The sequence below is a fragment of the Saimiri boliviensis genome, chromosome 6 (assembly GCF_048565385.1).
Source record: "Saimiri boliviensis isolate mSaiBol1 chromosome 6, mSaiBol1.pri, whole genome shotgun sequence".
Taxonomy (NCBI): domain Eukaryota; kingdom Metazoa; phylum Chordata; class Mammalia; order Primates; family Cebidae; genus Saimiri; species Saimiri boliviensis.
The window spans coordinates 87636961-87651350 of NC_133454.1; the positions used below are offsets into that span (position 1 = coordinate 87636961).

The window sequence follows — 14390 nt, forward strand, 5'->3', positions numbered from 1 at the left end:
AAGATCAAATCTTTTTGTTAATACAATTTGAACATATCATCCTTTAAATTTGTCTTTTGTTTTTTCTCCCAAAAACTAACTGAAGGGCTTTATATGTGACTTCTCTTCAACATCACTCACCTCCATCTCTTACTCTCCATCCCAACTGTTGCTGCTTTAGTTTGGGCCACAGTTATCTCATGTGGATTGTTAGCAAGAGTTTCCTAAGTAATCTTCCTTCAATCCATCTTCCACTACCCTATCCGACTTCCCTACCATGCTGTTCTTACCATGTGTCAGATACAATCACCCTGATTGCCCGATTCCCACCCACTCTACCCTGGAACTCCCACCTCTTCCTTATATTCCAGCAATACTAAATTACTCACAATATCCGAAATTCTCCTGTTTTATACTTCTCCACCTTTGCTTACGTGGTTCCTTTTGCCTAGAATGTTTTTCTTTTGCACCCACTCTGTGCATCCTCCTAGCCCAAGACAGTTGTAAACTGTTCTCGTCCCACCTTCCCCTAGATGCTCAAAACTCCCTCATTTGGGGATATACATGCATCTATCATCATTCTGACATGGTATTACATTTAAATATTTATGTGCCTATCACATACTACCAAACTAATAAAACTCTCAAATGCTAGGACAGGTCTTACTCAACTTTGCTCCCAATGTCTAAACATAGTACCTACACATAATGGTTGCCATTAAATAGATGAATGAATTGCTATTAAATTTCACTTTGGCACATTGCTCCTATTATTGCACAGAATATCATCTGTCAAAATGTTTTTACTTTCTGATTCTGTCATCCAACATATTGTTACTCTATTCTTTAATTATATAAAGTATAATTAAGCTAAATTAATTATAACTTATATGTAGGTTCTTACAAGGCCATCTATTTGCAATTGGGAGCTATAACACTTCCTTCAGGAACTACAGAGCCTAGACTTGTGTGCATAGCATGGGAACCATGACCCCAAACAACCGTCCCCAGACCAGTAACTGAGTTCAGCAAGATGGCAGGAGCAGACCCAAGATTTCTGCAGGAAAAAAGATCTCCCACTAGTAATCAGAGTTTAGGGAAATTAGATAGGAGTGGGGCAGCTTAGGTGGTAAAACTCATTTTTGATTCAAGCATATTTCTTTAAAAATTCTATATTCCTATTATGATCACTTACAATACAAACTTCACAAAAAGGGGTACATTTTAACCATGATGCACTGAAGTAAACAGCTCTGAACTAGGGCCAAGAGTCCTGTTTAACTCTTGTTTTGTCCAGTATGGTAGCCACTGGCCACATGTAGCTCTTGAGCACTTGAAATGAGATTCACTAAACTAAGACATATTGTGGGTAAAAAATGCACACCAGAGTTCAAAGACTTACTACAAAATCAGCACAAAATATCTTGTTAATAACTCTTATACTGACGACATGCTGAAATGATAATAGTGTAAATACACTGCATTAATTTAAAAGTTATTAAAATTAATTTCAACTACATGCTACAACATGGACAAAACTTGAAAGCATCAAGCGAGATAAAAGAAGCCAGGTCACCTATTTTATGATTTCATTTCTATGAAATGTCCAGGACAGGCAAATCCACAGAGACAAAAGTAGATTAGCACTCACCAGGGGCTGAGGGGAGGGGAGAATAGGAATTGACTTCTGTTAAGCACATAGTTCATTTTGGTGGTCATGAAAATGTTCTAAAATAAGATAATGATATTGGTTGCTCATCTCTGTGGATATACTAAAAACCACTGAATTATACATTTTAAAGGGGTTAATTTTATGGTATGAGAATTATAACTCACTAGTGCTGTTATTTTAGAAATCAATTTCACCTGTTTCTTTTTTAAACAGGGCTACTAGAAAATTTTAAATTACATATGGCTCACATTATATTTCTACTGGATAGCACTGGCCTATACCACTTGCCTAGCTTAGTGTCTTTTGACAAATCACTTCTATCTGAACCTATTTCTAACATAAATTCCATTATTACTAATTTTATAACTGTAAAATGTCATTAATATCCTTATGAGATGTATTACTTTTATTGTTTTATTTCAAAAAACTTTATAAAATATATGAAAACTAACAGAGGTTTTCATTCACAACGTCTACCTCCCAACTTAATTTTTCCCAAAAGGACCTATTTTTCAACTCAAATTCTCCTACCCCATGGGTTTTCAGGGATCCTGACAGCCTTTTATTCTGGGAAGGGATAAAGTAACACCTTGGAGACACTTTAAAAGGTCATGGACAAGCTAAATATTAACTTTCCTCACCTCAATGGCCTGGGGAACCACACATCTTCGAGGTCCATGAGGAACTCCTAACTGGCCAAAGGAGTTGGATCCACATGATAGAACCTGACCGTTTTCTGCAAAATACAAATACTTAAACATTGCAAATCTATGAAATAAGACATCTGTGACCAGTGGGTAATGCTGAAGGGTGAGAGATGCAAAGCGGGTGAGTGGAAGTGCTTCAGTGAATTCAGACCATATTCTCTGCTTTTATTCCTCTGGGAATGAAAACAGTGGGCACCAGGTTAAGCATTCTGCACAGATCAATCTATTCTGTTATCTCACTAATAATAGATTATCTGTGTAGAACACTTAACTCAGTGCCTAGTGCTGGGATGGGAGGATACTAATTTCTCACTTTTCATGTTTCCATGTGACAAAATTTCCATTAGTGTAACACTCCAGCCTTTCTCCCTTCCTCCCCATCCTCAACGCTTTCTAGGGGACAGGGGTCAAGTAACTAATTGGCGAGTCTGGGAGAAGGGACAGGACATGTGTGGCTTGGCACCTCCCTCTCAGTCACTCTAGGCTGACACAAGGGAAGCATTCCCCAGTGGGGAAAGCCTAGAGATCCGGAGGCAGGTTTGGACCAGAAGAATATTAAGACCACTTAGCCTCATAATTAATCCTGTCCCCCAATTTAGCCTTTATCTTTCAGGCCAATAGTTTCTGATCTCCAATACTCACTTCTCTGTGCCTTTCTCACAATAGGCTCCAAATGTGAGCAGGAAAGAGTGTTATCTACCAACTCCTTACAATCCAATATAGGCTCACAATAAACACTTCATTAATGATAGCCATTATTTAGATTCTAATAAGTACCATCAAATTCAACATATATTACAGAACCCCTCCACACAATGTTGACACTTGAGCAGGGTTTTAAAGCTGAGATTCAAGTTCATCATATAGACAAGAGGGGCTGGTCCAGAGAACAGCATGTACTGCTTGGTATGACTAGAAAGAAAAGTATGAGGATTGTGGAGAATAAGAGACAAGGGAACAGAGATAGCTAGGGAACAGTTACAGAAGGCCAACACTAAAAAACTAGGAATCTAAGCTGTGTCTGGGAGAATCCACAATGGTTTACAACAGGAGAGTGACAGAAGATGCCCTTGCCAGAGGACTGTGATAAAGTGACAGCCTGGTCAGAAGCCATAGATGGTCCTTTAAATCCAGGATGGCCAGCTAGACAGAGCAAAGCTGAACAGAGGTCAAAACTGCTTCAAGGGAACAGACATCAGTTGACAAAGTACCTACTGCTGGCTGTTCCCAAGAGTATTATTCTATTAACCCTCTGGCCATATCCTATCCTGCAACCTGGCCTCACAAAGGCCAAACAGATCTGTCCAACCCCATTTGTTTAAAAAAATAATAAAATCCCTCAGTAGGAAAAAGCTGCCATCACTGCTTAGGCAACCACTATTCCCTCACATTCTCCTACCACATTCCACATGAGTAACCCTTAGCTGCCACTGCTGGCCACTGGCCAGTTAGCCCAGGCACACAGCTATTACGAACTTTTGGGACAGGAAGTGGCCACCAAAGGTGATCTAGTCTATTCCCTACTCTCTGATCCTAATCACCTGTACTGTTAAAACCATCCTTGGAAAAGGTACTCCACAACTTTCCTTGACAACCAGAGGGAAATTTTGTCTGTGCTTTTCATTTATTTTATATTTATTTATTTATTATTTAGAGGCGTAGTCTTGCTCTGTCACCTTGGCTGTGGTACAGTGGTGCAATTTCGACTCACTGCAACCTCCACCTCCTGGTTCAAGCGATTCTCCTGCCTCAGGCTCCCAAATAGTTGGAACTACAGAGCAGCTGGGACTACAGACATGGGCTACCATGCTCAGCCAATTTTTGTATTTTTAGTAGAGAAGGGGTTTCACCATGTTGGCCAGGCTGGTCTCGAACTCCTGACCTCATGTGATAGGCACGCCTAGGCCTCCCAAAGTGCTGGAATTACGAGTGTGAACCACCGTACCGGGCCTTGTGTGTACTTTTTAAACACATAGAGGCCTTCATTTAATCAGCAGTCACCACTATCATATTGCTCTCACCCAAAGCCTTTGTGGTGATAAAAATTTATCTGGAGTGAACTCACCAGTGAGTATAATGGTAAAATCCCAGCCACAGGCCACCTGTTGGATGGGACAGCCAAGGAGGGATTTGCAGGGGGTAAAAGATGGGACATCCTCTGTGTGACCAAGCCCCAGTTGCCCATCTCTGTTCAGGCCACAAACAAAGAGGTCCCCTCCATCTGCAAAATATAAAGGCATCAGTGATAGTGTGCCCAGGGGAAACAGCTGCAAAGTGAACAAAAAGATTTCACTAATTATTAGGAGTCTCATACCAAAAAATTTTTTTCCCATCCAAGTTAATAAGCTATGTATGTTCATGTATTCTGGAGCCAAGTGACACAAGGTCAAGGGCTTCAAATCTAATAACTACATAGAAACTTCAATCAATCACCAAACTGAGCATCTACTAGAACAAAAAGCTAACATTTAGAATGCGCCAGGTACTGTCTTAAGAGCTTTTGTGCAGGGCAGACTTATTCTGTAGGCACAGTGTCTAGGGCCTACAATGCTTTTAGAGGCCCACAAGAGTGGCTTAATTTTTAGTTATTTTGAAATGAGAAAAAAAAAATAATGTAATAACAATGCATACATAATACTAAATCTGGAGTGGATTCTATTAATATTCATCTTTATACCAACACGGTTGTAAAATATCATTTCATTTATTTACAAAGGAAGGGGTCCATAAAAGCCAAAGCACCAAGGACCCATGACAGTCAGAGTGGAGCCCTGCTAATTCACTGGTTCTCGTCATCTACCACTATTATCCTCGTGTAATAGATTCAGAAACTGTGGTTATTTGCCCAAGGCCACATAGATAATTAGTCATAGAACCAGGATCTAAACCTACACATTTGACGCCAGAGCTCATGTTCTTAACCAGCTGCAACATGCCCCCTTTACGACATTGTAGCACCTGTACTACTTGTTAAGTGCTAGCCTAGATACAGTAAGGGAAGATGAAGGGAAATACAGTTTCCACTCTCAACAAATAGCCAATCTAATTACAAACACTCTAACTCCTATTGTGTAAAATATACATTGTAACTCTGCCACTAATTTGCCTTGTGATGTTAAGCAATCAGTGTTTCTGAGTATCATTTGCATAATGGAGGAGGTAGGGGTAAGGGGTGGCCTAGAAGATCTCTGAAGTCCTTCTAGCCCTGACAATCTAGGATCCTCTGATGGTAACTGGCTCTTTCACAAAATGTTTCACAAAAATATATTCTTTTCCTCTGCAAAATAAAAAATAAAAAATAAAAAGCCTGAGAGATGGCAATATAATGTCCCAGGAGGAAATGTCTAAATAAGAAAATGAATGACTATCTACTTTTGAAGGAAGTTACCTGTGATAATTGCAGAATGGCCCCCTCCTCCTGTGATCCTCCTGATACACCTGGGTTTACAGAAGTCATTCAGTTGCTGGGGCAACAGCACATCTTCCTTATGGCCAAGGCCAAGTTGCCCATAACTGTTTGCACCCTAGAGATGAATAAGCCAAGAATGAAAAAGTGTGGGGACTCTAAGTGTCAGTGTCTACTTACCAGTCTCTACCTTTCTCACTCTGACATATCTCGCAGAGCCTATAACAGATGAGATTTCTTAGCCTCATTCTTTTTTTTTTTTTTTTTTTTTTTTGCTCCTTCATGGCAAATACAGCACTGTTTATTCAAATATATAATAACAAGCACTAGAAAACAACATGTAACACTCTCTCCCCACCCCTGATCTGCAATCCCATAAGTAAGAGACTCATAACCATAACAGTGGAGGAAATTCATGTCCAGGAAAGTTCCTAGGTAGGCACCCTGACAGGCTTAATCTACTTAATGCCCTGCCTCTTGGCCTCCTGCAACAGCTGAAGAAACCACATTTTTCCACCTCAGGCCCCAGAAGGCAAAGCAGCGATGCCAGTCATGGCTGGAGGGGACACAAGTCCTATGAGGTACTTGGCCTAGCCCAATCCTCTGGAGGTAACGGGGTAAAGTGGCCCTTCCCCTTAGGGTGGCCATGAAAAGAGAGGCCGTAGCCTAAATCAAGGCTCTTTTGACTGAGAATAACATAGCCTCTTGAGGAGGAGAGCCTTCTCTGCTCCAGAGAGGAGTTCTGAGCTGTGAGTACTTGGCAGGAGTACCTCATATCTCTCTTTAGCCCCTTTTCTCGCTCCCTCACCTCCCATGCCACTTCATGCTTTCCCTAGCTGAACTTCAGCCCCCAAATGAGAAAACTATCCAGCACATTTCAAATGAATTATAAATATGGACACAGAATCCAAACAAAGTTCCAGAAGCTGCTCACAGACCCCCACAGGGGCCAGCCCAAAGAAAAACGGAAGTCATTCCTTTGTTCTCTGTCTCTGGAGTTGTGGGCAAAACTGTCTCCCTCCTCAAGTCCCTTCCCCAAAATCTAAAATGAAAAATAATAATCATAATAATTCGCTCATTGAAGGACTCCGAAGCATTTGGGAATGTAAATCTTACCTCTCCCTTCTCAAGTGGGAAACTGACCAAAGAGGAAATAACTGGTTAGGCTCATTCTAAAGGGCTGTTATAGGCAACCCATATTTAGATGGAGGCCCCATCCTCAGAACACCATGATTTCCATATGAGAAGAGTCCTTAGCATCCATAACTCATCCGGTGATATTCCTCATCTTTCCCTGCTTATGCTCCAGCCCCCACACACTGCCTTTGGGAGACAGCACATGGGTTCCTTCTGATAAAAGCTACCTACCTAGGGAAGCTAAGGAAAGAAAAAAAATGAGAAAAAAATTGCACCAAAATGGGAAAGAAACAACCTGGAATTCATTCTTGTTCCTCCTCCCCACACCCTCACTGGGAAAACTGGCAATGACTCTGGAATCAAAGTTGGCTAAGGATTTTCTGCCTTAAAGCAAGGCACAGCATTATTTCATTTGTAGTGAAAGAGGTTGGCAATGATCTCTAAGGGCCATTCCAAGTACAGTGCTGTGTGACTCCAAGATTCACATGGTGAGATTCCAGTAAGGGGACAAATTTCCCCTTGACAGGCAATATGTCTATTATTATTACACAATAAAGGTCCATAATCCCTAATCTGAAATGCTTGCAGTCAGATGTATTTCAGATTCAGAATTTTACAGCTTTTAGAAAAGTAATACAGTATATATGTCATATATACTGATGCAAGGTCCAGGGACAGCAGTCCATAAGCAAAACAATAGTATTTCTGCATTAAGAAGTACAAATATTCGTAAGAAGTGGCCAAAGACTATAAATGGCCTTATGTCCAGTAAGTTGTGGGTTTTCAGAGCTTTTTGTATTCAGAATTGAAGATAAGGGATTGAGGACCTGCAGAGAATCTTACTAAGACTTCATAAATTCTAATTTATTCAAGTATCTACTCCTAGCTGGTTCTTCCTGGAGATGAGAAGTAAAATCTTTTACATATGTTTGTTTTTGAAGACACCTGAATGAGGAAAGGTAATGTAAAATAATTACCAAAAAATACACACATATATACAAAATCCTTCTCCCTATAGTCTATTTCATGGCCATCCTGGGCTGCAAGGGCTCAGAGGTGGAAGAGTAAGCCATGGCAGGGGCATAAGTCCCAGAAGCTCATGGGGACAATATTAGCTACCAGTTGCTGAGTGCTTCTCTCCACACTTTGCATTGACCTTTAATCTTCACAACAACTAAGAAGGACATTATCACTCCCATTTTACAGAGGAAGACACTAAGGCTCAGAGAGGCTAAGTTAACTTTCCATAGTTCCATCTGTGTAGGCAACCAGTCAGATGCCCTGCTCCTTTTACTATACCTTACTATGTCTCTTTAAAAAAATAAAAAAAAAGAATATATGGTGAAAAAGCCCAGAGCTTACCTGGCAGGAGGTTAACTGTATGACTTTATCTAAAATAGCATCCCCATATCACTCATTTTCTACTTCATTTTTCTTCATGCCACTTCTTGATGTTACATTATATATGTTTACTTGACCAAAGAGGAAATCACTGGAAATACTGTAAACCTCCCCTTTTAGAAACTAAATTCCAGGAGGGCAGGAACTCTGCTTTGCTCACTGCTACTTCCCCTGCATCTGAAACTGTGCCAGCCGAAAGAAGATGTAAATATATTTATATGGGGAATGAATGTAAGACTATGAAAGACTATTGCTCAGCATGAAGGAGAATATAGAGTATACATTCACAGGATTTCTTGGTCAGCCCTGAGATCTCTGTGGCTGTCCCATTACCAGGGGTGCAAGGCTGCTGAACACATGGGAGAAAGGTACTATGGCACATGGGCACTCTGAGGTTCAAATTATGGTACCAATTTTTTTGATGCTGCCAGAGGCCCTAATTCCAGGATAAAGCAAGACAAAGTAAAATTTAATACAACCAATTACAACTGTTATTAGCCTTTCTTCCTTACAAACACTCCAGACATATCACATATGTACACATGTGCACGCATGCACACACACACACACACACACACACACACCCCTCAAAAGGTAAATCCCCTTCTTGTGGACTGAACTTTAGTCCCTCAAAATTCACATGTTGAAGCCCTAATCTTTCCAAATGCGACTGTATTTGGAGAGAGGGCCTTTAAAGGGGCAGTTAAAGTTAAATGAGGTCATAAGGGTGGGGCCCTAATCCAATATGACTGGTGTCCTTACAAGAAGAGACACCAGGGATGCTCACACACACAGAAAAAGCCATGTGAGGATACAGTGGAAAAAGCCATGTGAGGACACAGTGAGAAGGCGGCCATCTGCAAGCCAGAGAAAGGCCTCGGGAGAAACCAAACCTACTCAAACCTTGATCTTGGCCTTCTAGTCTCCGGAAATGTGAGAAAATAAATGTCTGTTGTTTAAGCCTCCGTTGTGTGGTATTTCGTTCTGGCAGCCTTAGCCAACCAACACACCCCCGACCCAATTTCAGATTATGCAGCAGCAAAAACACACCACCAAGCCTCCAAACACAGCAGTAGGGTGACGTTCAACAATCTATTAAACATATTTTAAAATCTCTAATATTCGGCCTTGTCTGTACTAAAACAAGTATTTCTGTTTCAGTACAGACAAGACCGAATATTAACAGTTGTTTCTGTCCGATGTTTCGTCTGTCTACACAGACGCCAGTCTCCTGCCTAGAAAATTCAATCCCCAACTCCACTCCCAGCTCCCGGGCCACCTCCAAGATGCCCAGCCAGTCAGACTACCGCAGGCCACAGCATGCTCTCTCCCTCCTGCCAAACTGCAGCCCCACATTCAACAAGTGCTCACCTTTACTGATCATGACATCTTTAAAAACTGATCAATTAATACTGATTTTTACAGCAATACCGGTTATAATTTTGCTCTCCCCAACATAAGAGCTGGAAGTCTTTCACTCAAGTGTATTTTCCAAACCACCAGCACATGGCTAGGCACACATATACTCCTTCATTCATTCGTCAGCAGGTATTTACTGGGTACCTTCAATGTGCCAGACGCCAGGAGAGGCACTGGCACAGCATCCACTCTTACCACACTTACTTTCTAGCCAGGAAGATTGACGTTAATAATAAATTATACACATCATTACAACTGTGATACGTGCTATGGAGCAGCACAAGACGCAGCAACTGCTTGTTCCCATGCATGCTGGTCACCTGCCTGCCACACTCCGGTGCACGAACCCTCCTCTCTCCCGGACACACATCAGGATCACCCTGTCTCTCCCAATGCTCCCGTCAAACCAACAGCAACCCAACTCCCGCAAGACAGGCAAGCACTGGTCACAGCAGAGTATCAGCAAATAGGCAGGGTCTGTGCGGTGTGCGCGGCCAAACACCGCAGGCCTCACATCCAAAGGATGTTCTCGCCCGGCCGGGACAGGGCCTCCATCCTCCAGGCATCAGGAGGCTGGGGAGCACAGGTGTCCCCACGGGGCTCTGGGACCGGGCGATCCTCTCCACCGAGCCCGCCGCGCTGTCTTCCAGGCGCTTGCCGGGCCGAAGGGCTCTCGCGGAACCAGACGCTCAGCCCCGAGACAGGATCGCCCGGAGGCAGGTTCTTCCCGGCGCCACAGCCCCTCCGGCCCCGACCCCACCAGCCCGCAGGCCCCTAAGTCGACCGCGAAGACCCTTCCCTCCCTGCCCGCTCCTCCTCCGCTCCCAGCCCAGGAACCTCCCACCCGGAGCCCGACTCGGACCTCGGCCGCCCAGCCACCGAACTACCCACGCCGAGGCCCGGAGCTCCCACGTCCCGGCGCCCCTCAGAGCCGGCCCTGGCCCGGGGGCGGAGTCACGTACCCAGGCGAAGAGCGCGGCCGCCACGGGGGCGGCCTCCGAGGCGCTGGGCTCGCGCTCCATGCGAGGGCGCTCCACGCGAGGACGCTCCGCCGGCGCTTCCGGGAGGGATCGCACGGGGGCGGGGCTTGTTGGGGACTGGTGGGCGCGGGAGGCCCTGGCTCGAGGACGGGACCGGGGACGCGGGATCGCGTGGGCGCGGGGGGAGGTCTGTGGTGGGAAGGGGCCCGCGGGCCTAGAGAGGAGGTGCGGCCGCGCCCTCCGGCCGCCAGGGACCCGTGACGAGCGGGGCCGGACGACAGCCCCGGAGCCCCCTCCCAGTCGGCCCGCCCCGGCGCGCTCGCAACGTCCCCTCCCGCAGCCTGCTGCCGCGCTGGGCCGCTCAGCCTCTCGCTCCACCCCCTCGCACGCTTTATTTTTAGTCCTCATTTCATGTTGCATGCAGGCGCACTGCGCGCCACAGTTCACAAAGCTCCTTCGCGTTTTTGTCTCCTTGGAGTCCCACCACAGCCCAGAGGGGCTGGGATGGCATCACCATTGGCGGGAGCAGGAAAGGGAGCCTGAGGGGGCGGGCAGTGTCCTGCGCGGCGTCTCGGGCGCGGCTGTCGGGAGCCCGCTTTAGTCTGCGTTCGCAAACATCGGAGGGGGCGCCTTGGGAGGCGAGCTGAGTGGCACGTCGCGGGTGTCGCCTTCTACACCTGGCGTGGAGAGACAACCCGCGCCTCGCGACGCTGAATGGGGGAGGCTGGTTAGCGTCGGCTCCTGCTGGGGCAGCCTCCGCGCTCTGGGCACGGCCCTGTGCTCATTCTATTAATGCCGGATAACTTTCACCCAACGAACATTTCCATATAAAATGTCTTTTCCCAGACAGTGTCGTGTTGCTGGTGGGAGTTAAATACGTTCAGTTTGCCTGGGGGAAACTATGGCACTGCCTATTGGGAATACAGAACACATGGGGTCACATTAAAGATGATCATCCACATTCGTAGCCCTTGGCCCCTCTGCTGACACCCGCTCCGGCACTCCACCCTTCACGCCTTAGCTTGTGGGAGGTGTCCTGAGTGAGCTCTTACACTCTCCTTTCCTATTCTTTCACTCCACCCACTCCTAGGAGTTTCTGTCTGTAAGACCACTTGAAGGCAGCCCATCACCTTCGCCTCTCCAACCTGTGGCATCTGGAGAACGTTGATGATCATACCAAGAAAAAGGCAAACTTTGGAGAGACAAAACAGGTCTTTCTTCTCTAGGGATCTGAATGTGCAGAAGCTATACCATGCTTGCTGACTGTCTTACAAGTGGGCTTTTTTGTGCTGACCATTTCTTTGAAGCATGTGTAACAGAATGTAAAAATGGGACTCTTCCCCGCCCAGTTTTGGCTGAGCAACAAGTGAGTTATTCCTATATCATAAAGTAAGGTGCAAGACCACCAAAGCAGGACTTGCAAAGCAGCTGTGTAGAAACCAGTGTATGACTTTCAGTCTACAAAAGAGGTTGAGAGGCCAGAAAGAATTGTAGTAGGATATGTGGCCACAATTATCAATGTGATGTGGGTCTCACCCATCTCATGTCCAAGGAAAGGTACTTCAGCTGGGTCCCTGAGAGAGCTTGGCATGCATGCCTCTAGAATAAGACCCCGGCAGGCTTCTGTCCAATCTGTGCTGAGAAGTACAAGGGCTTGTGGCTGGATATCTACTCTAATAGCTGAGCAAAGACAGACTGATGCTTTGGGGAGGTCTTTCACACCCAGTTTTTCAAAATAAAAACTGTCCATTTCCCATGTATTTCCTATACACGAGCAAACTGGCCGGAGGATGGTCTTAGACCTTGTCCAAGGGAATTACTGGAAGGGTGAAGTGACACCCACAGGAGAGTGATCACTAGATTCCTTGAGGGTGAGGGAGATGAATTTAACAGCCCAGCGAGATACATTTACCCACATCAAGAGATCCCAAGGAATAAGAAGGTGGGAAGGTCTTCCAAAATGCCCACAAGAAAATGCCAGCATGAAATACTTAACCAAGTTCAGAAAGCACTGATGCCAATTCACAACAGTATCAGACCAAAGAGAACTTTCCTCCTTCTTACCTCCTTCCCTCTACTTCTCCCCAACCCAGTTCTAGAGAAGAAAAAAAGCTTCAACCTTAAAGTTTGTTTTTTAGTTTTTCACAGGACTAGCCCTTTTAAATATTGAAATGAGAAAGTGTGTGTGTGTGTGTGTGTGTGTGTGTGTGTGTGTGTGAGAGAGAGAGAGAGAGAGAGAGAGAGAGAAATGAAAATTAGAAGCTAAGCACTTTTTATTACCTGTGAGCAGGCAGAAAAGTCGAGGCAGCAACCTGAGATTTCACCCAGAGGGGCAAGAAAGAACTATCTTCAGAGCCAGTGTTAATAGAGGGTCTGGGAGAACATAGCTGTTCTCTGACTTCACCCCTTGAATGTACAAGCATCAATACTTTAACTAACCTACAGTTATCTTATCACGTTAGATCCCTTAATATAATTTATTGGAAGTATTGAGATGTTGCAACTATTTTAGCTATGTACTCACCACTTCCTAGTTCTTCCCATAAGCAGCCTGGCTGAATTGCAGTTCCTGAATGGGACTAGATTTAAACCATTTAATGGCTTCAATTTCAGATGCCTTGTCTCCTCGAAAGAGGAGAGTATAAAGAATTTGGGAACATACAGACTGCATCTCTGTATCGTAAAGGTTAGGAAATTTTTCCCATTGGATTATTTCATTTGATTGTCCCAATAACACTAGTATGGTAAATGCTGTTAGGAGTATTATTTTATTTTATATTATTTTGTTTTTCTGAGGCAGGTTCTCCCCCTGTTGCCCAGGCTGGAGTGCAGGTGGCATGATAATGGCTCACTGCAGCCTCCACCTAACCTCCTGGGCTCAAATGATCCTCCCAACCTCCCAAGTAGCTGGGGCTACAGGTGTGAGCTACCTTGCCTGGCCAGGATCATTATTTTATTGATGAGAAAACTGAAGCTCAAAGAAGTTATTCAAGGTTAGTTTTCTACTTTTGATAAAGGAAAATTAGCTAGCTGCAAGCCTATTCTCTCATGAAAAACAACTAGAAAAGTTGACAGAAAATATTTTTAAAATCTGTTTCAAGTCATTGGAGAGCTATCAAAGCAGCAAAAACTTGAAGGGCCAAGATCTGGAAACTGAGAGAGTATATTTGGAACTGCTTTTCTCCTTGAAGCACTTACTAATTATAAGCAATGTCTTGGAGGCTAGGAAACTGGGCTGGAATCAGCACTGAGAAGCTGAGCAGTACTTCCAGCAATCTCATAGGGTAGGGATGGGAGGTGGGGATGGTGAATGTGAAGGAGGGGACAAAAGTGGGAGTCCAGAGCCCCCAAGGAGAACCCCTGGTACACACTCATAGCTTTCACTTGGGATCCCTAATGGGCTACACCCTAAAAGTCAAGGTACACTGGAAATAGACCAGCCCTCAAAAAGACTGAAGTTCAGCTTCTCTTTCACTCAATCCCTAATTGGACTAAGGCTTTACTGTGCCATTGTATATTGCCTACTAGAAGCAAAAAACAATCCCCTCTTGTGAAAGATAAAATCATCCAGAAGCTAAGGGGGGATATCTGTTAAGAGAGTGATCGTATTAATAATTCTTTATGAGTGGAAAATGAGGTTTTTTTTTACAAATTCCTCATGCAGAATAATTTCTTCAGTAATCCAGTGT

General features: G+C 44.5%; 1 protein-coding gene across 14 annotated transcripts in view; it reads right to left on the reverse strand.

The window, feature by feature from the left end:
• Positions 1 to 10968, reverse strand: part of SERGEF (secretion regulating guanine nucleotide exchange factor) — a 232384-nt gene extending 221416 nt beyond the window's left edge. For 5 of the 14 annotated variants that reach the window (XR_005579801.2, XM_039470744.2, XM_074401190.1 and 2 more), the window contains exons 1-4: positions 10684 to 10965; positions 5747 to 5882; positions 4424 to 4579; positions 2293 to 2387 (exon numbers count right to left, since the gene is read on the reverse strand). Coding sequence is in view for 12 of the 14 variants with exons in the window: in XM_039470744.2 (XP_039326678.2) it covers positions 2293 to 2387; positions 4424 to 4579; positions 5747 to 5882; positions 10684 to 10743 (447 nt within the window). In the remaining 2 variants the exon portion in view is untranslated. Of the gene's footprint in view, positions 1 to 2292; positions 2388 to 4423; positions 4580 to 5746; positions 5883 to 10683 lie in introns of all 14 variants that reach the window. The other 9 variants (XR_012518121.1, XM_074401193.1, XM_074401195.1 and 6 more) reach the window with 4 other exon arrangements.
• Positions 10969 to 14390: the final 3422 nt, after the last annotated feature.